The 25,300-nt window shown below is 48.7% G+C and overlaps 5 protein-coding genes across 15 annotated transcripts in view; 2 read left to right on the forward strand and 3 right to left on the reverse strand.

Moving 5' to 3' along the window:
- Window positions 1-171: 171 nt before the first annotated feature.
- On the reverse strand, window positions 172-2,412 carry LOC102731646 (SLC35A4 upstream open reading frame protein). The gene is made up of 3 exons (XM_006731455.3): window positions 2,274-2,412; window positions 1,016-1,114; window positions 172-399 (listed from the first exon to the last, which is right to left on the reverse strand). The coding sequence occupies exons 1-3, from the start codon at window positions 2,286-2,288 to the stop codon at window positions 202-204; spliced, it is 312 nt and encodes a 103-aa protein (XP_006731518.1). The 5' UTR covers window positions 2,289-2,412; the 3' UTR covers window positions 172-201.
- Window positions 2,333-9,379, forward strand: APBB3 (amyloid beta precursor protein binding family B member 3). 9 transcript variants are annotated; one of them, XM_006731458.2, is made up of 13 exons: window positions 2,632-2,943; window positions 3,387-3,550; window positions 3,634-3,710; window positions 4,259-4,319; window positions 4,556-4,708; window positions 4,831-4,958; window positions 5,213-5,218; window positions 5,393-5,507; window positions 5,630-5,714; window positions 5,962-6,045; window positions 6,329-6,444; window positions 6,579-6,770; window positions 8,055-8,613. In XM_006731458.2, exons 1-13 carry the CDS (start codon window positions 2,895-2,897, stop codon window positions 8,289-8,291), a joined length of 1,467 nt encoding a protein of 488 aa, XP_006731521.1. In that variant the 5' UTR covers window positions 2,632-2,894; the 3' UTR covers window positions 8,292-8,613. The 9 variants fall into 9 exon arrangements, with proteins under 9 accessions (XP_081681840.1, XP_081681839.1, XP_081681837.1 ...); XM_006731456.2 differs by having other exon boundaries at window positions 2,736-2,943; window positions 5,372-5,507; XM_081825714.1 differs by lacking the exons at window positions 2,632-2,943; window positions 5,213-5,218; window positions 8,055-8,613 and adding exons at window positions 2,333-2,444; window positions 9,253-9,379.
- SRA1 (steroid receptor RNA activator 1) lies at window positions 9,260-15,462 on the forward strand. The gene is made up of 5 exons (XM_006731453.3): window positions 9,260-9,393; window positions 9,523-9,648; window positions 14,264-14,469; window positions 14,783-14,891; window positions 15,045-15,462. The coding sequence occupies exons 1-5, from the start codon at window positions 9,369-9,371 to the stop codon at window positions 15,254-15,256; spliced, it is 678 nt and encodes a 225-aa protein (XP_006731516.1). The 5' UTR covers window positions 9,260-9,368; the 3' UTR covers window positions 15,257-15,462.
- A 939-nt stretch (window positions 15,463-16,401) lies between these two features.
- Window positions 16,402-18,475, reverse strand: EIF4EBP3 (eukaryotic translation initiation factor 4E binding protein 3). The gene is made up of 3 exons (XM_006731446.3): window positions 18,260-18,475; window positions 16,916-17,089; window positions 16,402-16,756 (listed from the first exon to the last, which is right to left on the reverse strand). The coding sequence occupies exons 1-3, from the start codon at window positions 18,360-18,362 to the stop codon at window positions 16,728-16,730; spliced, it is 306 nt and encodes a 101-aa protein (XP_006731509.1). The 5' UTR covers window positions 18,363-18,475; the 3' UTR covers window positions 16,402-16,727.
- A 5,257-nt stretch (window positions 18,476-23,732) lies between these two features.
- ANKHD1 (ankyrin repeat and KH domain containing 1) overlaps window positions 23,733-25,300 on the reverse strand; it is a 112,770-nt gene continuing 111,202 nt past the window's right edge. For all 3 annotated transcript variants that reach the window (XM_006731447.2, XM_031026141.2, XM_031026139.2), the window contains 3 exons: window positions 25,101-25,276; window positions 24,490-24,654; window positions 23,733-24,219 (listed from right to left, as the gene is read on the reverse strand). In XM_006731447.2, the coding sequence (XP_006731510.1) occupies window positions 24,160-24,219; window positions 24,490-24,654; window positions 25,101-25,276 (401 nt within the window). In that variant the 3' untranslated portion in view covers window positions 23,733-24,159. The remainder of the gene's footprint in view (window positions 24,220-24,489; window positions 24,655-25,100; window positions 25,277-25,300) is intronic.

Raw genomic sequence — 25,300 nt, forward strand, 5'->3', positions numbered from 1 at the left:
GGTTAAGGAGGGGCGTCCCAACTGCTGGCTGATAAGCCACTGTTTACCCTCTGCAGGAAGGAAAGCAAGGATGAAGGCTGTGGACAAGTTGGAGATAGCAAGAGGGTGATAGGTGGGGAAGCCAAATATGGTGTCTGTGGTTGAAAGGCCTCTCCCTGCAGGCCCGAGGTGCTCATCCTTCCTCCCCCATGGGATCCAGAGCTAGTCAGGCCCCTTTCGCAATGACCGAAGATAGTCCCTCAGTGTCTTCTCCACATTGGGCACGGCATATGCCTGAGCTGCGTAGATGCCAGTGCAGGTACCCACAGCAAAGCCCAATACTGCTGATGCCCTCAGTTTGGCCACCACATAGCCGGCTAAGAAGCCCTTGAGGAATGGGGAGGACATGAGCGAGCCATCCTGTGGAGCAAAATGAAGGAGAAAACTCAGCCAGGGTCTCCCTTCTCTATCCAGGATCTACTCAAGCTCACCCTAGAGCATCCCACCACCTGCTCCTCCTTACTCTAAAAAGCTGCAGTATTCTTTCCAAAGATTCTCTCAAGGTTCTAGAGGCAGAAAAAGAACCTAGAAGTCCTGATCACACAATCTCAGAACCCTGTGGTTAGAAGACTCCAACCACAGAACCCTACGACCACAAAGCTACAGAGATGTCCCTGAGGAATCTGACCCCTGCCGGCTTTTCCAGCATCACTTCCTATCACGCTCCCCATTACTGTAGCCAAACTAAATTATTGTCACTCCCCATATTCATCATGCTACTTCCAACCATGAGAGCTTTGCATATGTTGTTCCATCTGCCTGAAATGTTCTCTTCTCTCCTCTTTACCTAGTTAACTTCTATTTAAGATGCCAGTTCAAGTGTCATTTTCTTAGGGAAACTTTCCTTGGGGGTCACAGAGAACTGGCCCTCAATAACCATTTGCTGAATAAATCTCTATTACCCATTCAAAAGTGTATAGGTCAATGCAGTCCAACGGTGGGTTGCGGGGGGAGTGGTAGGCAGGTGCAACTTTACCTGGCTCACACCACTGCTGACTTCGTCTTCCACACGCTGCTGCAGGCGTTCCAGCTGGTTCTTGAGAAATGCCAGGTCCTTAAGCTTGGGCAGAGAATCCTAGAACAAGAAAGAAGCCGGCTCCAGCAGGTTAACGCAGCCCTATTCTCTGCTCAGGTCTATCAGAGGCTGGGTGGGTGGGGGTGTGAGCATGAGAAATCTCTTATAAAAACTTCCTGCGATGATGGTGGTAACGAAAAAAAAGACATCCAAAAGTGAATTCACAGGGGAGCCTGGGTGGCTCAATCGTTAAGTGTCTGCCTTCGGCTCAGGTCATGATCCCAGGGTCCTGGGATCGAGCCCCGCATCGGGCTCCCTGCTCATCAGGAAGCCTGTTTCTCCCTCTCTCACTCCCCCTGCTTGTATTCCCTATCTAGCTATGTCTCTCTCTGTCAAATAAATAAATATTGAAAAAAAAAAAGTGAATTCACACAGGGGTCATGGAGGGGGTGACAGATGGGATCTGCATCTGTGACAACCCTTACAGAATTTTATATAGCAAGCAGTGTGTAGGGAGGCAAAAGGAACAGCTAGGACACCTTCAGTTGGATTTATCAGGCTGACTGACTCGACTATTAAGCTACATGAAAGTGGCAACCAGTCAGTCTTGCCTACTGGGTCCCCAAGCCTAAGTGCGGATGGTGCTAAACTTAAGACCAATGGTGAATAATGGCCTGAGGCACTTCCCTGGACGCTCTGGGGTAAACCTGATTTCTGCCTGGGCTTCCCAAACAGAATGTGTGACTGGATGCGCTAGCTGGGGTGGGCGTGGGGTGGCTGTCTGCAGGAGTGTGGGTAAATGAACTAAGTGGCTCTGATCACCTCGAAGTATAAAATTCAGTGTGCGCGCAAGAAGAGTTTGAATGAGAATGTCCGTGTCCGTGTGGCTTGGAAACATTGTGTTTCCAGGAGGGAAATTTCGGGGGGCTAGGGAATGCAAGAGTGAGGAGTATGTCAGTGTGAGTGTGTCTGAGTGTGTGCCAGTAATTAAGGATCGGGAGAGGACACCTGGGAGATGCCCGGCTCAGCTTGCCTCGTGTAGTGCTCCGCTACTCCACTCCCCAGTGTTGAGGCAGTCGACAAGAGTATAAACCCGACAAAAGTAAAAACCCCATAAAGGGCACCCCTACTCAAGAGAGGCTCCAAGTATCGCCTCTCCCAAGGACTAAAACGGTGTGAAGACCACCCCGCACTGCAGATAACCCTCACATTCACTCACCTTGTCATCCGCCATCTTCCCCGCCGAGCTTGTTGCGCAGGCGCAGCCCCGCCTCCTTCATGCTAAGTGCTACGGCCATCTTTACTGAGGGCGAAGGCACTTCCGGGGCATTTTTGGAAAGGGTGGAGGTGCTCTCCCGACGGCGGAGCCCGGGTAGTCTCCTTCTCTCAGGTACTCCCACGTGACGCCTCCGGCGCGACACAAGCTGCGTGTCCGCGCGCGCTCACGACCTGGACGTGATGAGCTCACTCGTGCGCATGTGCGCACTGCGCACGTTCGTCTGGCTGGACGTCCGCCCCTCGATGAGCTCAGAGTTGCGCCGTGATGTCAGCGGGGGCGTTGGCGTCGGTCGGTGCGCTTTTCCCGGAGCCACGCACGGAAACGTGCACCCACTTGGGGATCTAGAGGCCTGTTTACACGCGCCACCCCTCGGCGGGCGGCGCTGCTCAGGCTCGTCCTTTCCCGCCCCTGGGACTCGGCTCTTACCCCACCTTGTATTTGTGCAGCGCCCGTTGGCCTGGCCAGAGCAGAGAGGCTGGGTTTGTGAGGGCAGCCGCTCCGGAGGTCGAGCTGGGCTGAGATTGCGGGCCGGCGAAGGCCGGCGGGGACGCGGTCGGGGCTATGCTGGGCAAGGATTACATGCTGGCCATCATTCTGGTCAACTGCGATGGTGTGCACGGAGGGGCCCGATGGGAGGATGGGGAGCTGAGGGGGAACGAGGGAGTCGACGGGGTATGTCTCAGGGTGAGGACCAGGGGACAAGTGATCCCTGGATCTTTGCGCTGTAGAGGACCTCCTGGACCTCCATCCTAAGGATTGTCCCTTTGGGTTGGAGTGTTCTTTTTTTTTCTTTCTTTAATTTATTAATTTGAGAGAGAGAGAGAGCACAAGCGGGAAAAGGGAGAAGCAGGCTCCCTGCTGAGCAGGGAGCCAGCCCCATGTGGGGCTGATCCCAGGACCCTGAGATCATGACCTGAGCCCAAGGTAGCTGCTTAAAGGACTGAGCCACCCAGGCGCCCCTGGAGGTTGGTTCTGACAGGGTTATTCTGAACACACCAATATGCCTTCCCTCTCCAATCCCGTGATTCCTCTCCCCATCCCATGTTCCTGTAGATGACTTGTGGGGGGACCAGAGTCTTGAGGGGGAGCCAGGGCTGCCCCCTGGCTGGAGGAAGATACGAGATGCTGCAGGTACTTACTACTGGCATGTACCCAGTGGCAGCACCCAGTGGCAGCGCCCAACCTGGGACACAGGCGATGCAGAGGATCCAGGCACGGTAGGTGGAGTGTGAGGAGGGGGGTCTGAGCCTGTGTGTGGATCTAGGCCTGCTGCCACACTGACCTAGTTCCCTCTCTACAGAGGATGGAGGGGATTTGGGGACTTCGGCCCCCCAAGGGGAGATCCTTCTCTAGCCTGGAGAGCTCACTGGACCGCAGGTAACAGGGATAGGCCAGGCAGAATGAAAGACTTGGGGTTCCATGATATTCAGAGATGCAGCTGGACTCACATTTTGCTTTCAAGCCCAGGTTCTTGGCTCTGTCCCATTTCTTGAGACTTAGTATTTTGAAGTTTGTCCCTTGTTCCATGATCTGTGTTTTTCTACATGTTCTTTCCTATTCTGGGTACTGATAAACCACATTCTAGATCTTGGCCACTGTACTAAGCTCTTTTCTGTGGGGGTTCCTGTCCTGTGTTCTAGAGAGTCTTGTCTCAATTTGGGGTTTTGGTCCAAGTTCTGGATCCTGTTCCATGTTTGCAACTTTTATTCTATGTCCTGTGTCCTGAATTTTTGTTTGAATTTTAAACCTCACTCTGTGTTATATTCATTTAATATGTCCTGGGCCCTCTCCCACTCTGGTTTTATATTTGGGGCACTAGGTTCTGGGTCTTATCCCACATCTCATGCCCATCAAGCAGTCAGGGCTTCCCTACTGTCCCTTCTGTAGGAAGTGTGGTCACCTTACGAGCTCTGGCTCTCTTCCAGGAACTCTCTGCCCTGGTATGGTGAGGAGTCCTACATCCAGAGTGTGGAGCCAGGGGCTAAGGTAGTGTCTTGGGCCTGAGGGCCCAAGGAATGGTGTGGGGTGGTGGATTGTTCCAAGGGAAAGGTCAGGGGTGGGAGTGGGCTGGGAAGAAGTGATGAAGTGTGAAGGGAGTGGGTACCAGAAGGTTTATGTGTGTGGAACCTGCAACATCTCCCATCCTATTCTGCCTCCTGTTCCACTTCCATGTCCACCTCCACTTACTCAGAGCCCTCCTGTCCTTTCCCCTAACCCGTCAGTGCTTTGCAGTCCGCTCCCTGGGTTGGGTAGAGGTACCCGAAGAGGATCTGGTACCAGGGAAGAGCAGTATTGCAGTCAATAACTGCATCCAGCAACTGGCCCAGACTCGCAGCCGTAGCCGCAGCCAGCCCCCAGATGGTGCCTGGGGTGAGGTGAGCTGGCTGGCCCTTCAAGGGATTCAGCCCAGGGCCCAGCAGAGACAGTTGTTGCTGAATTGCCTGTTCTCCGTGGCATCCACCTTCGTCTGAGCTCTGGACTGACCTTTCCTTGGCAGGGCCAGAACATGCTGATGATCCTAAAGAAGGATGCCATGAGCCTGGTGAATCCTCTGGACCACAGTCTGATCCACTGCCAGCCTCTGGTGCACATCCGTGTGTGGGGTGTGGGCAGCTCCAAGGGCCGGTGAGGACCCCTACATCCCCCTTCAAGTGAGAGTTGCTCCTCCCTCCCTCCTGCAGGCTGTGATCCCCACTGATGCTGATCCTCTGTACTTGAACCCCTGGACACAGATTCTCTGACATGGACCCAAGCTCTGCCTCCCCTGCCTGGTCCAGCTGTGGTTGGGGAGGGTGGGCCCAGCTCAGCAGGGACGGATGGGGGAGAGCCTGAGAGGCTGGGCTGATTCTCTCCTGTGCTCCCACATGCTTCCGGAACAGTGACAGGTGAGCGACAGCCCGGTGCCTTGAGCCCCAGCCCTGACCTCCTTATTCTATCCCCACCATGTCCTTTGCCTGACTCACCAGTCTCCTGCAGGCACTACAGGTCCCTGTTCCTACCCAGCCTCTACACTACCCCAATCTCCACCCCTGCCCCAGCCCCATCTCTCACCCTGCTAGGGACTTCGCTTTTGTGGCGGGTGACAAAGACAGCTGTATGCTCAAGTGCCATGTGTTTCGCTGTGATGTCCCTGCCAAGGCCATCGCCAGTGTCCTACATGGGCTCTGTGCCCAGGTAAGGGCCAAGAATGGGGCAGGAATTGTGGGTATGGAGCTGGTCTGAAGCTTCCAAGGTGGTTGGGTCAGGGAAGTATTGACCCTCTCCCTTTATCTCATGCTGGTTGCACTGTGTTTCAGATCTTGTCAGAGCGAGTAGGTGTCAGTGGTGATTCCCCTTGCTCCTCCCTAGACCCCATCTCCCCCGAAGACCTGCCACGGCAAGGTATGGGGAGGGAGGTCTTGCATTGCAGTAAGAGGCTACTTTAGTGAAAGTTTGGGCTGTTTAGTCATGGTTGTTTAGTACTTCCCTGGAGATGTGGGACTTCTGATGTGTGCTGGTTCCAGGGATCCCAAACTCTGAATTGGAGGAGCATCCATGGCCTTCCTTTTACTAGCTCCAGTTCTCAGAAGGATGGGTAAGGGGGTCATTGAGAGAGTGCTCAGGCCAACTTGCTGCGTGTACATTTCAGTGGAGCTGCTGGATGCAGTGAGCCAGGCTGCTCAGAAGTACGAGGCACTGTACATGGGGACCTTGCCAGTCAACAAAGCCATGGGTGAGGACTGAGCTGGGTGAGGACTGAGCTAGCTGAGGAGGTGGGCTACATGAGGTCAGGGAAGGTGGGTATGGTAGGGTCTACCACCATTTCTCAGAGTGCTCCCATGGCCCTGTCCGGCCTACGGTGTGCCATCCTTCCCAACTCAGGATTCTAAGCCCAGCCCCAGCCCTTCTATTGCCATCTCTCTGAATCCCAAGTCCGTGAGAGGGGCCTAGACACTCCCCGCAGATCCCTTTTTTCTTTACATCTGGGCGACACTATGGTGGGCATGTCCCCCCAGGCATGGACGTGCTGAATGAGGCCATTGGTACCCTCACCACCCGGGGGGACCAGGATACCTGGGTCCCTGCCATGCTCAGTGTGACTGACTCTCTAATGACTGCACATCCCATTCAGGTACCAGAAGAAGGTGAAGGTGGGGGCTGTGGAGGGGTGGGAGGGATGCTCAGGGGCTCATTGCTTGCTATTGGAAGAGCTCACTGGGTCCAGCCAGTGCCCAGTCCTCTAGTGACCAGGCCTGGTGTGGGCAGGCAGAAGCTGGTGCAGAGGAGGAACCACTATGGCAGTGCCCTGTGCGCCTTGTGACCTTTATTGGGGTTGGCCGTGACCCTCACACCTTTGGCCTCATTGCTGACCTGGGCCGTCAGAGCTTCCAGTGTGCAGCCTTCTGGTGCCAGCCCCATGCAGGGGGACTCTCTGAAGCTGTGCAGGCTGCTTGCATGGTGAGTTACGGGTGGGGATGGGTGGGTGGGGTTGCCCTGCAGCTGCTCTGTACTGGTGACTGGGGCTCAGGATTGGCACCCTCCAGAAATCACAAACCAGTAATCCCAGGGCTGACTATAGTAAACTACTCTTTTATTTGGCCCTCATGCTGTTTTTAATAAGTTCAAGTTAGTTGCTAATATTTAAAGCCAGAATATTTCATGTTATTAATTGCTATTCCTGTTTCTCTTAAAATATCAGAAGCTCTGATACTGGGTCCACACATATAAATTTCAACATTCAGTTGAATTGTGTAGGGGCTGTTCGTGGTAGGGTGGGCACTATTTCTCCTGTTTCTCTCGTTTAGGTTATTTCCTGGCATCTGTGCACATTGGAATGTGGGATGCTTGCACTCTATGAATTCAGCTTACTCTTTCCTTAACAAACATGAGTGCCTACAGGGTCCCGGGCACCATACTGGATCCTGGGAATTCACTGGTAGAGAAGGCACAGACTTTGCCCTCACACAACACTCAGGTTAGATCAGAGACAGACCAGAAGGGAGTTGTACACCACAGGATGATGGAGATAGCCCATTCCAGAAGGCCACCTGAAAGAGGTGATAGGAAGCTGAGAATTGAAGGTTCAAGGAAGAAGTTTGGTAAAGGGGAATGGGACAGAAGGTGTGCCAAATACAAGGACGCCCAGCTGTGAAGATGAGAGCAATACTGGTGGATTAGGGTATCTAAAAGAATCTAGTGTATCTGGAGGGGTGGATGAAGTGAGAGATGGGGGCAGAAAAAACATCAGGTCATGGAAGAACTTAGAGATTGTGGTCATGAGTTTATTTTGTCCCAAGTCACTTTGAGCCATTGAAAGGTTTTGAGCAGTGAGTTTAAGTTTGTGGGTCAGGAAGATCACTTAGGATACATTATGGGTAAGTCTGAACTCCAGTTCTATCATTTTTTGCCTAGGTGACCTTGGGCAAGTTACGTATATTCTCTCTGAACCAAAATTTCTTCATTTGCAAAATGGTAATAACGCCTGATAAATAACTTTGAATTAAGTTAAATTATGGGAAGCACTTAGCACAGTGTCCAGCCCTCCTTAAATGCTCAGTAAATGTCAGATTTTCTGTTTTTGTTATTGAGCTCCCTGGGAATGCTGTAGGGGCTCCAGATGGGGCCGACTACCAGCCTCATTCATAGCAGACTGAAGCCATGGCCAGTTGCCTCTTCTGCAGAAGCTTTCAGGGAGTCCAGGGGCAGAAAGGAGCTGGATCCTCACATTCCCCTTTTCCCTAGGTTCAGTACCAGAAGTGTCTTGTGGCCTCTGCAGCTCGAGGCAAGGCCTGGGGTGCCCAGGCCCGTGCTCGCCTGCGGCTCAAGCGGACCAGCTCCGTGGACTCCCCAGGAGGTCCCCTCCCGCTCCCCCTGCTCAAAGGAGGGGTTGGGGGTGCAGGGGCAGCCCCTCGAAAGCGGGGTGTCTTCTCTTTTCTTGATACCTTCCGTCTGAAACCCTCTCTGCTCCATATGCCCTAAGTTAATCCAGGAGGACTGGGTAAGGAGGCTCTGGGTCCATGCCCAACTCTATACCCCTTCATTCTCCAGGGGCCTGTAGCCTCTCACTCCTTGAAGCCTTCTCTGCCTGCCCCTCCGGCTCTTGCCTACCCTCTGTTTATTGCCCGGTTTATTAAATATTTATAGGGATGACTGAGAGGCCCTGCACCACAACCCAGGCCCCTGGCTGCCCTTTCCCTGGGTCCCTGTGTTCCTTGCCCCTGTCCAGCCCTGGACAGTTGGCTCTACCTCAGCAACACTTTATAGCAAAATCAGTACAAATAAAAATCCCTCAGTGACCTCACTGGGTGTGAGTATATTGGGCCTGGGACAGGGTTGGGGGTTAACACCTGCGTGAGGTGAGTGTCTGTGTCTCTGCTTGGTGTTGGCTGCCTGTAGTCACATGAGGACATGGGTGTGGCAGAAATCTGACTTCATTCTTTCAACAAATGTATTTTCTAAGGTCTGTGCTAGACAGTGGGGACATAAAATATGGTTCCACCTTCAGAAGGGGAGATGAACAAGCATTAAATAAGGTAGATAATACATAGTACAACTAGGAAATCTCAGGGTTGTGGAGGCTCCAGTAAGATACTTAACCTGACCTAAGTACTGAAGGAAAGTGAATACTAGTTACTGAGCCTAGGGAGTATAAATGTGCAGGGCAGTAGACAGAGGTGAGGTTCTAGAATTCCAGCTGGTTAGATCACACACGGACATTTGTGAGGAAGGAGTTTCTGGTGGTTAAAACTTACTCCTGAGAGCAACTGTGACAAGAGTTTGAACCTACAGGGGATTAGGGCTCCTAGAGCGCCGCCTCTTGGAAAACAGGCCCCTTTAGTGCCTTGTGAGCAGGGCCCCGATGTTTTATTAGCTGGAGATTTCGAGTACCTCAGGGAGCTGGGGCAGCGTTCCCACAGTGGCTCCCGGCATTTCTGAACAGCCTTTCAACGTAGAGGGCTCCTGGCAACCGGCCGGCCCGGGGGCGGCCCCGACCCGCTCGGGTGTACGGCCGCCCCGGAAGTGACGCGCTGTGCTGCCTGCCTTGCGGAAGTGGAGATGGCGGAGCTGTACGTGAAGCCGGGTGAGCGCGGCCGGCGGCCTAGGGGCGCTGGGTCGTCCCCCTACCCAAGCTGAAGGCAGCTACTGCACGGGGAGGGGTGGAGCCGTCGTCTCTCCGGGGCTCGCTTCACATGTCCCCTCACTTCCGCAGGCAACAAGGAGCGTGGCTGGAACGACCCGCCGCAGTTCTCCTACGGGCTGCAGGCACTGGCTGGGGGACCCAAGCGCACGCCGCTCACCAAGAGGGTCGCCGCTCCCCAGGATGGCTCCCCCAGAGGTGCGTGGGGGCCCTGTGCGCGGAGACCGGCCGAGAGGGCGGTGCCAGGGATAAACTTGGCCCGAGGGCCCTTTTTGTGCCCCTCTGAGGTCTGAGAGGTTGAGCTCCATAAAGGGGCACAGGGCAGGCCCTTTTCGGGGCTCCTTCTCTACTGACATTTATGTCAATAAATGGTAAGTTTCAATAGAATCTCTCTTTGCTTTCACTGTAGGTGAGCTCATCCAGACCTATGTTGTTTTTTTTTATAGTTTTTATTCTTAAATTGTTTCCACATTTTATTTCCAACTTGAATACCATAGCGATATATTCATTTGTCTTGTGCTACATCTTCACTTGGTTCTATGATAAGCATCCAGACTTAATGTGGTCATTCATTCATTCATCCAGTGTTATCTACTGAGCATCTCCGAGCCAGACACTGCTTGAGGACAAGCTAGACAGCAGTGAACAAGACAAAAAAGGTTTCTGTTTTCATGTCTATCTCCAAAGCTAGGCTACACTTTAGCTTTGGAGATAGACTAAGTAGTGGTAAGGGCTCTGCAGAAGAAACAGGGTAATGCAAGAGTGACTTTGTAACTAAGTTAGGTGGCTGAGGAGCTAAGTTTAAGCTGAATGGTTAAGATCTAGCCAAGCAAAGATCAGGTGTGAGAGCATTCCACATGCTGGAAACAGTGCAAAGGCCCTGAGAACAAGTTTGGCAAATTCAGAGACTGAGGGAATACCTAATGGCTAGAGCATAGTGGCTTAGGTAGAGAAATTAAAATCTGAGAAGTAGGCAGGGGCCAGATCATAGTGGGTTTTATAAACCAGGATAAGGAGTTTGTATTTTTGTCTGGGTAAAGTTGGAAGCCACTGAGAAGTTTAAAGTAGAGGGAGGGACACCTTTACTTCTGAGCATGTCCTGTGCGAACAGCTGGAGCTATGGCCCCCCAAAAGAGGCTCAGATTTAGCTCTTTCAACACCCCTAAGTTATCCACACTCAGCACTGCAGAGAAATGACACAAACCAGGGTTTTTAAATTATTATTTTTTTAAAAGAAAGGGTGAGTGGGGGAGGGGCAGAGGGAGCGAGAGAGTCCCAAGCAGGGAGAAGCTGATGCGGGGCTCAGTCTCACGACCCTCAGATCATGACATGAACCAAAATCAAGATTCGATGCTTAAATGACTGAGCCACCCAAGTGCCCCACAAACCAGGGTCTCTTAACCTTGGCACGACTGACATTTTGGGCCAGATAATTCTTTGTTGTGCGGGACTGTCCTGTACTTTGTAGGATGTTTGTAGCATTCCTGGTTTCTACCCACTGGAGGCCAGTAGCATTCACTCAGTTGTGACAGCCAAAAGCACCTCCAGACATTTGCCCCTGGGGGCAAAATCTCCCCAGCTTGAGAAACACTGACTGATGTACATCTTAAAAAAGATCACTGTGCCTGCTGTATGGAAAACAGATTTTAGCGAAGATGTGGAAAGGCAAATTAAGAGGCTATTTCGGTAACATGGGCAAGATCTAACGATTTGGACAAGAGTGAGAGTATAGCGGTAGCAGGAATTGGATAGATATGGCATACGTTACTGAGGAAGTCAGTAGGAATAGATTTAGGTGAGAGAAAGAAGAATCAATATAACTTAAACTTTTCGCTTGAGGTACTGGCTGATATTGTTCACAGATATGGGAAACCAGGGGATGGGGGGCAATAAAGGTTTGGGGGGAGGGGAAAAGCAAGCTTCGTCTTGGACGTGTTAAATTTGGGCTGCTACTATAGGGAGAGGTCTAGGCCAGAATTACAGAAATGAGTCATGATGGTATGGATGGTGTTTGGTGTGGGCTCGAATGAGGTTACTTAAAAAGAATGTGTGGATAGAGGCCTAAAGAGGGTCCAAGATGGAGCCCCAAGGCTCTCTAGCATTTCAAGGTTGAGTAGAAAAGGAATTACTAAAGGGGCTTGAGAAATAGCTAAAGTAGCAAGAAGAAAAGTAAAATTTAGTCAGTAAAATTTTGACTCAACCATGATGGATGATGCTGAGAGGTCAGGACAGATTGAGAAAAGGGACCATGGGATTTGTCAAACTGAATTAAGACACTGGTTACCACAGAAGCAGTTTGTGATGAGAGTGGAAACCCAGCTGGATGGGCTGAGGAGAGAATGTAAAAAGAAGTAGAGAGACTAACTATAGACTATAGCTCATTCAAGAAATTCTGCTGTGAGACAGAGAGAAATGAGGCTGTGCCTAAGGATGGAATGTGAGATAAGGGAGGATTTTTGTTTTTGAGATGGTAAACACTAGAGCATGTTTGTATGCTGATGGGATGATTCTCTAGTGGGAGAACTGGTGGGCAGGAAAACAGGATAACTGCAGGAGAGAAACCTAGAGAAGACAAGAGGCTGGCATTAGTATAGCTGGAAAGATGGCCTCTGATAGGAGCAGGAAACTTTCATCTATCAGAGGAAGGAAAGTGGCCACAGGTACAGGCAGATTAGTAGAACTGGTGGTGAGAGGAGAAAGTTCCTGTTTAATGACCTCCCTTTTCTCAGTGAAATATGAGTTAGTGTTGGATGTAGAATGCAGGGAAAGGAAAAGTAGGGGGAGAAGATAGAAAAATTCAGGGAGAAAATATGGGAAGAGTTCTGAAGAATGGAAAAGTGAGGCAAAGGATAGGAACTCCAGATAGTGTTGGATACCTTTTAATATTTGTACCCATGAATTTAAAGTGTAACTCAACAGCATGGTTCTCTTTTTCCTCCTAACAAGTGCGGGCAAGTTGGGTTTACCAGGAAAGTGGGACAGTGGGAGGGGATAAAGTGAGGTAAGAGTGTCTATAAGGGAGTGATTTTTTTTTTTTAAAGATTTTATTTATTTATTCATCAGAGAGCGAGCGAGAGAGAAACAGCATGAGAGGGGAGAGGGTCAGAGGGAGAAGCAGGCTCCCCGCTGAGCCGGGAGCCCAATGTGGGACTCGATCCCAGGACTCCGGGATCATGACCTGAGCTGAAGGCAGTCGCTTAACCAACTGAGCCACCCAGGCGCCCTTATAAGGGAGTGATTTTAATGCATGAAATCTGATTGATTGGGCTGGAAGGATAGGAGAGGTGGTCAGGTTTTGGAGATGGCACAGTGTTGTTGAGAACAAGGCAGAGAGGAGTGAGAGGCTGAGGAAGGGTAGGAAAAATCATCATTGGAGACGAGGAGCTTAAGAAACTGAGAGGCCAGTCTATAAGATAAATTAATCATCCATGTCAGTGTTGATGCCTAGAAGTCAATTGACTTTTATCTTTTTTTCCATAGTGCTTTCGACCATCCCATTACTACAGGCAAAAACCGAGAGTCATCCTTGACTCCTCTCTCCCAATCCACAAAGTCCTGTTGCTCCCTCCTCCTAAATAAATCTCAGACCACTCCATTTCCCCTCATCTGCTCTCTAGTTCACGCCAGGATTCTCCTTCCTGGACTACTCCATTAACTTCCCAGCTGTTGTCCATGCCACCATTCTTGACCTATTCTCATCTATTTTTCACAGACCATACCGAGTGAATGTCTTAAAAAACAAGTCTAGTTACATCATCCCCTGCTTTTATAAACCTGCAGTGGCTTACCATTAACATTAGGCTCAAGACCAAACGCCTCCAAAGCCCTATACGGTCTGGACTCCTGCTTGCTTCTCCAGAGATAGCTAATACTGCTTTCTTCAGCGTTAATAATTTCCAGCCATGCAGGGCTGGTTTGTGGAACTTGAACAAGTCAGGACTTACCCGGCTCTTAGGCACTGCCCTTACCTCTGCCCAGTACATGATTCTTTGTGGCTGCAGCTACCTCATCCATTAGCTATTAACTTTGTGAACACTTTTTGTTACACAGTAATCTAGCAGTTGCACCTATATTCTTACTTAATCATCACTGCAATCCTGTGAACTAAGTGCTACTACCATGGTATCCCCATTTTATAAAAAAGGAACCCAAGCTCAGGGGTTAAGGGTAACCTGCCAAATGCCACGTAGTGGGTAAGCAAGGATAAACTTAGAAGTCACCTCAGAAGGCCTTCCTTGAACACTCAGTCTGGGTGGTTCCTTGTACTATACCCCCCTTTTGAAAAGATTTTATTTATTTTGAGAGAGAGCAGCGCTAGAGTGTGCATGAGTGGGGGGAGGGACAGAGGGAAAGGAAGAGAGAATCTCAAGCAAGCTGCCTCCATGCTGAGCGAGGAGCCTGACTCGGGGCTCCATCTCACAACCATGAGATCATGACTTAAGCCGAAATCAAGAGTCCAAGGCTTAACTGAGCCACACACCCAGGCGCCCCTACTATTCCTCTTTATTACATCACGTTTTCTTTGTAGCATGCAACATAATTTGGTAATTTTCTTGTGTGTGTGTGTGTGTGTGTGTGTGTGTGTTTTCTTTCCCTAGGATTTCTGCTCTGAGGTCAGGAACCTAATCCATCTGGTTTACTACTCTGTCTCTCATGCCTTACACATTGTCTGGCACATGGTAGAGACTTCATAAATATACATTTTTGAGTGAACGAGTTGTCCCAGAGAGTAGCCTTCTAGAAGGGATGAAGTTAGAATTGAGCTTTTTACCTGTTTTAGCCATGTTTGCTTGATCCCACTTTACCTTTTCAGTCCCCACCTCACAGACTTCTCCTGGGCCTCCCCCAGTGGGGCCTCCACCTCCTTCAGATAAGGCTTCCAGGCCCCCACCTGCGGGAAGTCATCCTGCCTCCAGTGTGGGGCCGACCAATTTCCCAGTCTTCGAATCTGAAACTCTTCTGGAAGATGTGCTCAAACCTTTGGAAGAGGCACTGGAGGACTGCCGTGGCCACACAAAGGTAATAAGCCCTGGCACACCAGTGGGGGGATAAAAGGACTGCGGTCCTTCGTTTTCTTACTTGTAAATTAGCACTCCAGAATGAGTTTCCGAGGATCTGAGAAACTCTGGAAATTGTAAAATTCTAGCCATATATGCATTTCTCTTGGGAGGAGATCCATAAGTTTTGTCAGACTCTCAGTGGGGCCTCTACCCAGAACTCTTAAGCGTTTCTCTGGGCCAGAGAAAGCAGGTCCACTTCCTATTTGGTGTTGCCTTTCCCCTGCTCCTGTTGGGCTAGCAGCACTGACTTGGAGGGGGCTTCTGTCTCTCAGAAGCAAGTATGTGATGACATCAGCCGCCGCCTGGGTCTGCTGCGGGAACAGTGGGCTGGAGGGAAGCTGTCAGTGCCTGTGAAGAAGAGGATGGTCCTGCTGGTGCAAGGTATGGGTAGGTCCTTTGTCTAGCCTAGCTCCCTCAACTTGTCATGGATGGCTCAGCTGGAAGAGATGCCGAGATTCTGGCTGGCTGGGATCAGAGGACTGAGAGCTAGGTCTTTTGCCCCAAGCTGCTTGTTTACCTCCTCTCTTTCCTCAGAGCTTTCAAGTCACCAGTGGGATGCAGCAGATGACATCCACCGCTCACTCATGGTTGACCATGTGACTGAGGTCAGTCAGTGGATGGTGGGAGTTAAAAGATTAATTGCAGAAAAGAGGAATCTGTCTTCAGAGGAACAGTCCAATGAAGAGAAATCTACAGCCACAGCTGAGGAGAACCAGACGGTACCAGGCGTCCAAGAAGTTCCATAATCCCGTGGGATCCCGACTCACACCATTTCCTATGCCTTGGCCTTCTCTCACCTGGCTCCCTCTTACCATCTGGGAGACTGTCTGCCTCCTTGGGATCCTTCGCCTATCTACCCATCTCTGGGGGAAGAGGTGTCAGCCACCTGGGCCACAGGGAAGTCACCTGTTACCCATAACATATCATTTCAATAAAAACATCTTAATAGTGGGCCCTGGGTAGGAGAGAGAAGCCTTTCTTGTGCCAAACTAGTTGCTTGTGGTGTCCTTGACTGCCTTGCTCCCTGTGTACCCTACAAACCTCTCTTCTTCCTTTCATCATGAATGGCTTTGCTAGGCATGACCAATTACTGCCTGCCACTTTCCCCCCAAATAGATGGAAACACACATTCCTTGCTGGGCTGAGTAGCTCTATTTTTGGATAATTTCGTTTCAGCATAAGAACAGAGGTTTAAATAGCAGGGGAGATTTTTCCCTCAAGAAAAGGAGACCGCCCTGTTAGCACTGTCACCTCTGAGATACACAGTGCTATAGAGATTAGAACACAGCGGTGTAAATTGAAGGAGAAAAAGACTAGATTGCTGAGATACGGGATCATGACTTTTTGGGGGGCTGGGGGTCGGTCGGTTAGGGGTAGGATCATGACTCTGTCTGACTCACCAAAAGAGCTGCTACCTCATTTTTGGCCCTAAAGTCTCTTCTAACCCTCTGAGGACAAGAGAGCCAGGTGGAAGGGGCCAGAGAGATTCAAATCAAACGGAGAGGGGAGAATATAGGTTTTCAGTGTTGGAATAGGGGATGATACTTACAGGTGGGAGGCAGAAAAGGCATGGGGAGAGAGTGGAGAAAGTTAAACTCTAAGGCAGTGCCTCTTTTTTCCTGCTTTGGAATAGGCAGGGAGGGACTGCCAGAGAGGCCCAATTCCAGGAAGGCTGCCTCCTCGAAAGGCTGGAATGGCCCTTGGCAGGGGTCAGGCTACTGCTGTTTATGGTTTGGCGGCTCCTGTAGCCTGCCCCCGTAGCCTGGCTTAGGCTCTAACTGCAGCCCAATGACAGCTGGGAGGGGACCTGGGACCTCTGATCCTAACCAGATCTGCTGGGGCCCTTGGCTGTGTGGCTGAGAGAGGAAGGTCAGTGTTGAGAACACCCGAGTCAAAGCATTCTTTGAATTTTTACTAAGCGATCAGACAGTGACATAACTCCACCCCTCAGTCCCAGCCTCAGCCCCTGATGGTGGAGGGCTGGGGGTTGGGAGGAGTACCTACAGACCAAAGGGAGAGTAGAGCTAAGGGCTTGGCAAGTTGCCCACTCCTATCCCTGGTCTAGCTGCCTCAGAACTAAGGGAGGCCCCAAATCAACAAGTCACTCCCTTCCAGATTATATGAGGCCACCTGGTGTCTGGAATACACCAGGAAGAGGTGATGGCAGCAGCGGTATGAGGGATTCCTCTAATTCCACACAGGATCATCTGCACTGGATTAGATGTCCATTTCAAATTGTGCGTCATCTGGAGAAAGAGAAGGCAGGAGGACTGGTTGCTGGGCTGGGCCACAAGCTCAGAAAGCTTAGCATCAGTGCAGAAAACCCTCTCAGCATTAAACCCCCACTCTACTTAACAGGGGCATTTGGACTCAAAGCATTTAATTTTAGGCCCTGCTTTCCTTACCGGGTATCTCTTCCTCTGTCTCCTTCTGCTCCTTCAGCTCCTCCAGCTTGGAGGGTGGGGCTGTTGGAGGAGTTGTGACCCCGGGAATCTGAGGGAGGCAGCAGGGGGGCGTCCGAGCAATGGGTGAGTTCTTGCACTCCAGCAGGAACTTTCGGTCGTAGATGATCCTGGTGCCTGTCAAGGGGTAGGGACCAGTTAAGAGGCTGGAGCCTGGGTACAGAGCTGTAAGGGAGTGTCACACACAGGCCTGTTAGGGACCTGGGACTCACACTTCCTCATGTATTAAAGGGCTGCTGCTCTGCAGCCCAGCTGGGACCTCAGCTGACGAGCCTTCAGAGCTCTTAAAGACTTCCAGGTCCAACCAAGATGTGGCTAAGTGCCATAAAGCAAGGGGGGGCATCCCAGCTGCTCCAGGCAGGGGCTTCTGGTTTAGGAAAGCTTCAGGTCTCAGTTCTAGGAGCACAAAACTTGGAGAACTCAGGTACTTCGGACTGTTCTCGTCTGGCTCTGCTGGCTCTGGGACTTCCCTACTTTGGTTGGGGGTGGGAGACGTTAGTCCTTCAGGCAGTGAGCTCAGGAAGCCAAGTAGCAGATGTAAAGAGGAGTTTCACCCCCGCTGCCCCCTGGATCCTGATACCCTGCAGGGAGAAATTGTGTTCCTCTGGACAGGGGCTTTCCCCGCGAAACACAGGGACAGACTGTTCTTATCCTGACCCCTCCCAAGTCCTATCAGGCTCAGCCCCACCCTACAGCAACTTGGCCCCAGTTCTGTCCTCAAAGGGCCCTACCCTGTTCTTGCCCCTCCCCTCTGCTCCACGTGGCAGGAAACCCAGGGTCGGGAGCCCAGCAGCTCAAGATCCCAGGCAATCAGCCCAACCAAACAGCCGCCAGCCAGCCAGCCAGCCAGCCAGCCAGCCAGTCAGCCAGCCAGCCAGCCAGCCGCAGATACCCAAAGCTCCTGGCTCCAACTGCCTGAGTCCTGCTCTAGCCGCTTTGTAAGACCTGGTGCTTCCTGCTGAGGCCACGCACTGCTGGGGCTTCGGCTCCTAATCCCAGGCGGCAAAGTCGGGAGGGGCCGGTGACCAAGGCATCCAGAACCAGGCCACAGCGAGGATTTCAGCTCACAGTCACCCGGAAGCTAGGCTTTAAGCCGTCGTGCATTACTTTGAGGTTTCAGGGAACTGGGCTTCAGTTTCAAACATCCCCCACCCCCTGCAAAAGCTACAACCTGCAAAAGGGCCTGCGGACAGATTCCAAGGCCTGCACCTCCCCACTCCCGCCCCGCGGCAGGACGCACGCGCTGGCCTGCCCAATGCCCGCGCACCCCCAGCCCGGCCCGCTGACCTCCCGGGGTCGTGGCGTATAGCGTGCCCCCCGGCGTGGTGCTGTAGCAGTCGGGCAGCCGGTCCCTGCCCCCGGGAATCGGGCAGCTCGTGGATGTGGACATAGCGAGCGGGACGAGCAGGAAGGCAAGCGGCTGGTGCCCAGGACGCGGAGCGCAGCTAACTCTGAAGCGACTCAGTGGACCACGTGCAGCCGCAGCAACAACACCAGGACGACGTCACGCCCGGGGCGGGCCACGAGCCGTCACTCAATCCGACGGCCCCGCCTTACTCGCGAGGGGGCAAGCCCGACTAGTCGAAAGGTGAAAGGAGTCCTGCGCCCCGCACAGGCCTCCAGTTCCTCCTAGCTCAACACTGGCCAGCCTGACTCTGAGCGCTGCAGCCGCTCAGCTATTTACTGTTTAAACCGGGCGCCGGGGCTCCGTGAGGTATGGCACACATTACTGCCATGTGTTAATTCACCCATTTCTCTCAACGGTTGTGGACAGTAAAGTACTATTATTAGCCACATTTTACAGGTGAGGAAAGGAAAGCCCAGAGAGGTTAAGTCACTGGCTCAAAGTCTTATCTTGTAGGAGGGGGAGCTGGGATTCAGACCTGAGAGTATCTGATTCCAAAGCCTGGAATCAGCACAGCTGGGGACTGCCTCCCATTAATCAATTACAGTACAGGGTAAAAAGTGGCCCTATGGCCTGGTGCACAGCAGGAAGGGGAAGGTCAGGGAGGGAGGGTGGCCTTTTTGGAAGAAGTGATACCTGGACCGAATAATGAATAGATGTTGGGGGATAAGAGAGGCCTGCTCTTTGATCTTGCTGCCACAGCTAACTAACCTCAGGAAACTAAGGAAGGTGGTGAAGAGGGCTTGATCTTTAGCCCCCTGGAAAGGAAGATCAGGCCTTAGGGCATTTTTTGATGTAGGCACTGTGATATGAAAGGAGGCAGGAGAGAGGTGGTGGAAGAGAAAGTATTAAGCCCAGTACCTACATATACTAGAAATCTTGATTTGATCAAGTTGTCTTCCGATTTCCTCAGAATCAGTATTACTACCCACCCCCATTAAGTGCAGACCACCAGACTTCATGCATTTAACAGTATTAATGTTACTTCAGTTCTGACTTCATCAGATTTTCCCATAGCTCTGATTTCTCCACTCATTAAAAATTGTTTTATAACTCAGTGCTTCTCAAATTTCAATGTGCACATAAATCACCTGGAGGTCTTGTAAATGAGGATTTTGATATGGTAAGTTTAGGGTGGGACCTGAGATTCTAAGTTTTTCATAAGATCCCAGATGATGCAGTCCCTTAGGTCTGCAGGTCCTTAGAGTAACAAGGATATTTATATTTTATTGTTCCAAATGTTTCTGAACCTCTTACAAAGTGGTGTATACCTAGAAGAAGGGTCCTGACAGTGCTGGAGGGTAAGGCTTGGGAGCAGATTGTGGGGAGCTGTCTATCACAACTCCGTTTTTGAGGTAAGTTTGGTTGGGGGGAGTGAGGAATAAGATGGAGGACAGTGAGACTGAAGGTGAAGATTCTAGCATAGTGAAATGGGGTGGACCAAAGGGCAGTGGCTATGAGGATGGAGAGAAGTGGTCAGGATCCCCATACACAGAAGGGGAAAGAGAAGGTGACTGATGAAGGGTGGGGTTGAGAGAGAGGGAGCTAAGCTAGGATAATTTCCAGTCTTCTGACTTGAAAGTCTTGGTAGAGGAAAAAAAAAAAGTCTTGGTCATAGTAGTACTCCCTAATATAACAGGGAAAACAAGAGAAGCATATCTTATATTGGGGAATGTATAGTATCTGTGGAATGCTGAGATGGAACAGCACAGTAAGCAGCTAGATACATAGGTCTGAAGCTCAGGGGGAGAAATCTGGGCTAGTGCTTCAGATCTGGGTGGAGTGAAATCCAAGAGTAAGGGATGAGATCATCTGGACAGAAGATATAGCCTACGAAGAGGCCTGAGCACATCAACATTTATTTAAGAGGTAGTGGAGGAAGAGGATTCACCAAGAGAGACTGAGAAGTGTCAAAAGTTTTCAAGAAGGATCCCTGTGGAAGTGAGGTCACCTTTCTGTTAATTTCTACTACAAAATGACAGCAGTAGTTACTACTATATACTATATATTATACTACTATAATACTGTGGCCTTTTTTTAAAAATAAATACTACTACTACTATAAAACTTTTCTTGAGGTGCTGTGTGCGCTAAGGGCTGGGGAACTAGAGATAGGTTGTTGGCCTTAGAAAGCCAGATACATCATGCATGCAATCTGGATGAGGGACCGAGAGTTTAAATCAGAGACTCAACACAGATTACCCATTAGAATATGGGAGCTTAAAACAGACAAGCACACAAAAAAGAAAAAAAGAGAAAGAAAAGAAAAAGACCTATGCCCAGGCTCCAACCCCAGAGATATGATTAAGCCTATAAGGGAATATCAGGTCTTTGCTACCAGACAAGCTACTTGGACTTTTACCAATAGCATGAAGATAAAACAGGAGGTGAAAGTAATCAAAACAGGTTGGCAGTCTGGTGGTGAGATTCATGATCCGGTTTTCCAAATTAGGTCTTAGATTGGAAGTGGTCTTAATACACATAAGTTCTGGATACTTAAAATCATCTTTCTCTCACTCATTTGCTACAGAATAGAGTAGAGGTGAAGAATCTGCCTGATGACAAATGGTGACAAGTCTTTAAGGATGAATAGAAAATACAGTGTTATCAGAGCCCCTCACCCCAGGACAGGGTCCACTGGGAAGATGTCATAACCAACGACACTTCTTGGTAGAAGCGATCTAGGGCTAGGGAACAAGATGTTCAGAAGCTGTTTTTCTACAGGCTTATTTGCCACTTCCTGGGTTTACAATGGGGTCCAAAGGTCTTGAACAGTGGGATAGAATCAAGTATACTAACTACTCCTTTTTGTTTGGCTTGAAACTATAATATGACTAGCCTTTCCCCTTCTACAATATACCTCAAACCGAGGATAGTCCCCTCATGGGCTAACCTTGAGGATGGGAGGAGGATTTGGCCAGAACCTATAAGAAGAGATGAAAATTGTAGTTCCAAGTCCTGAGATTTCTTACCTCTGGTTAGGAGAGGCCACCATTGGCTGTCCAACTCTCTTCTTCGGTCTGGTTAGCTGAGGTGATGGGATTTCCCCTTTGAGAGCAGGGACTGAAGGAAGCAGACTGGCCTATAAAAGGGCAAGTCAGCACACTGTAGCCACAATAGGTTTAAAGGGTCTTAAAACATCAATAATTTTATTGGTGGTGGAATTTTATTACACTACTACTTGAAATAAGTGGGTCCAGAAACCTCGTTGATATAGTTTTATTCCTTGAAAGAGCTGTTATTCTCATGGGGTTTAATCTATGCCTCAACAGGATGTTTCTTAATGACGTGAGGTCTCACTATGAATGTGCAAAGTTTTCTTCTGCCTCTATTAAAATCTCAAAATCAGTACTGTCCCACACAACAGCAGCTTCTGATTCCATGTGAGAACCAATGGTAGGGGCTCTCAAACCTCAGGAATGTAAACATTCTATTGGCTTCCAGTATTCCCATCCCGTATATTCTCATTCACAAGAAAAAGGAGAAAATCTGTGTTAGCACTAGTAGACTCTTTTGAGTTCATTTATGTTCAGTTTTATTTTCAGATGAGGAAAGTGAAGCCCAGAAATGAAAAATGACTTGCCTAAGGTCATAGAGCTTCAAGCGAAAAGAAACGAAAACAGAATTTAGGCTTGTCTTATTCCACTGTACCCATGCTGCCTCCCTCCAAATCCCTCGTATATTTTTAAAGTAATTAAGTTCTTACCTGAGCTAGGTTTAATCCAAGGTTCAGGTTGGTAAAAGAGCAGTAAAGTAATGCCAGGAAGAGGCAAGACAGAGGAAGAAGAGATTATAGCAGGAAAAATGGGTTGGGGAGGAGGGATCCAAACAGAAAGAAAAGAAGGCAGTGCCGGTAAGACGGCAAGGAGGCGGGTATCCTGAAAAACCGCCACGGACTGCACAGCTCCTGTTTCTTCCTAATCCTCCTAGGGATTTCTCCTAATTGTCCCCTCTTCTCATGGGTTCTAGTTCCTGACCTGAGATAAAATTTCTCACTCTGTTATCCTCAAGGTGCAGAAGATAGGGTTAAGGGCTCTCCCAGATAATTCAAATGTATTGTAGACTGCTAAGACAGGAAAACATTTTTGTCCCACTGAATAATTTACTTAATATTATCTCTCACTAGTGTATGTTTCATTAAGAGTAGTTTCATTCATTTCACTAATATTAGGTGATTTTTGTTGTTGTTGTTGTTAGTGGTAAATAGAAACAGCAAGATATATAGGTGATCCAAGGGGTCTCTTGAGAATACTTCATGTGGTTATCAAGCACTAAAGAAGCGGTAACTTCAACACCTGTGATACTTTTCAAACCCATTCAAAACAGAAAACAAGAAATGAGGTTAAAGAAGTTCTCGTATGTAAGATGATATGGAAGACAAAAGAACCAGGCATGTCTAAGACAGAACTTGGGTGTCTCATTTAGTGGTGGCTTTAGGAGCCAGGCAGAGAAGATTAAGAACTCCTGGTGGTATGGAAGTTGAAAAGTGCTGCTGGTTAGGCTCTGCCGCCAGTTACTATTTTTTTGTACATTCTTCTTTGCCTTGATATGTGTTTTGACTTCTCTATCGGCCTGAAGCATTTTCTTGTTTTCTTTTCTAGAGTGCCTATACATAAAACCAGGAAACTCCACTGTATTAAAACATGAAAAAGTTGATGACTGTTCTTTTCAGAGGGTTGTTTTTCCTTCTCTATTGCATCAGATTCTTGGCATAGCCTATAGTTTGGCCAAGGCAATCCATTCTAGTGTTCCTGTGTTTAGCTTGTTAAACATATTGGCTCTTTGTACTTGGGGCTGTGGAACTAAGCCCAGAATTAGCCACATATTTATAAAGATTACTCCGCTGATTCAACAATACCACAGTATTACATGAGGCACTCCCACCACTCCTATGTCCCAACCCAAATAAAACATAAAACACTGTAACCAAGTAAGTCTTTAGAGAAAAGTCAGGAAGCACAAAAGAACCTGAAGTTGAGGATTTGGGTTGTCCCTAGGTTTGTTCAGGATCATCTGATTGCAATCCCATGGTCCTTATTGACACTCATGATCCATAAGGAGCTAACTCCAGCAAAGGCCTATCTGCTAAAGTCACGTAAGACACATTGCAGGGGCTTGAAACTTTCCTACTTATAAAATGATATGGAAGAGAACAAGAAAATAAGGAATGTTTAACACAGAATAGGTAGATAACTAGTCTTCAAAACGTTTTCTCAAGGCAGTCTAAAAATGATCTCCAAAGTGTAAAATGTGAGATGCCTGTTAGAAATAACAGTATTAACAACTTGGTTCCATAGGATTGTGGACTGGGTAATACCTGCATGACCACTGAAAGGATCACACCCCACTTCTAAACACTGTTCATCTTTTTATTGAATATTCTGGTAAATATTTCACATTAATACAGGCTACATTAAGTAGAGCCACTATATGACAAGAAATTTACTCAACTTTTTCCTTTTAAGTATGTAAACAATTGTACATGTATTTTCCACCCTAAAAGGTTGAAACATGTAATCATCTAATTCTCTTCTGCATACAAGTAGCATTCAGTATGTTTAGCCAAAAGCACTAAGTTCAAAATGGCTAAACTAACCAGAGAACATAATCAGGTGGAGAGGAAATCACTTTGTTCTTATACAATGGGCAATCAAATTTCCATTGCTAACGCCTCAGAGAAAATTTCTTAGTTAGGCACATTAAAAGAAAAAAAAAAAAATCCCCAGGGTTCTTCCAAGGTCATAGGTTTCTCAAACAAGGCTAAAGAATAAGACCTTCTAACTTAGTTGACATATTTGAGATGCATGTTTCCAATATGAGGAGCCCACGTGCCAGGCCAAATCTGAAAAGGGGGAGGAAAAATTGGAATTTCTAATTAGGAATCTTTAGACATTTACAAAATGAATATATAAATGCAATGGCAATTCACTGTTTCTGCCTAGGAAGAATACATATTACATGAGATAAAATGTTTAGTAGCATCATATTGATATTGAAAAACTTAATTCAGATGAAGGTGGTCAGATGTCATGACTTGATATTCAGAATTTGCATTACCCAAAGAATTAAAAGAATGACATGACAAAATAAGAGAGCACTAAGTCTATTTTACCTGCTGGGCATCAGTGCATTCAGTAGAATTTTGAATAACTTTTATCATAGGGTTCCAAGCAGGATCTGGGTTGTGAAGTCCATTAAACAGAGGTCCACCTGGAACATCAGCAAGCTGAGGATGAGAGGGTATTATGGTGCCTCCATACATGGAAATTGGCAGACCCTATGAAAGAGAGCGAAAGAAAAGTTTAATCCTGAAGTGAAATGATGATTCCATAATACCAGCTTAGATCTCTCTAATTTCCCTTCATCCACAGAACTCCTGAGGATCCTTTAAAATATAACATCATACAGTGTTGAAAAACCAAAAGTGGTTTACCTGCATTAGCAACACTTTTCAATAAGAAGAAAATACCCCCAACTAAATCCAGTATCAAATCATCAGGAAATTTCCCAGCTTTGATGAACACATAGAATACCCTCAACTTTTCCATATTTTAGTTTCATCAATAAGCTTGTGCTAAGAGAAGGGAAACTCTACTAAAAGATCTGGCCAAGTCATGGAAACAAACTTGTTACACCAAAAGGGAGAATTATTTCAATACAAACTATTCCTTAACATTAGCTGGCAAAGTGTTAAACAAGTTACAATGATGTTTGTTGACTCACTTTAGAAAAATCCAGAAAACTGCTTGCCATAGGTTGATGAAAAATGTTAGAGGGGGCTACCATTCCAGAATCATCTCTCTCCATTGGTTGATGCTGGGAGAATGTGCTTGGGTCTGACAATTGTTGATGCATTGGATGGTTCCCTATCACAGACTGTGACCAACCTGATAAGCCTTCTGGAAAGAAGAATTGAGGACAGG

This window comes from Leptonychotes weddellii, chromosome 7 (genome assembly GCF_054177405.1).
Source record: "Leptonychotes weddellii isolate Sample4059 chromosome 7, ASM5417740v2, whole genome shotgun sequence".
Taxonomy (NCBI): domain Eukaryota; kingdom Metazoa; phylum Chordata; class Mammalia; order Carnivora; family Phocidae; genus Leptonychotes; species Leptonychotes weddellii.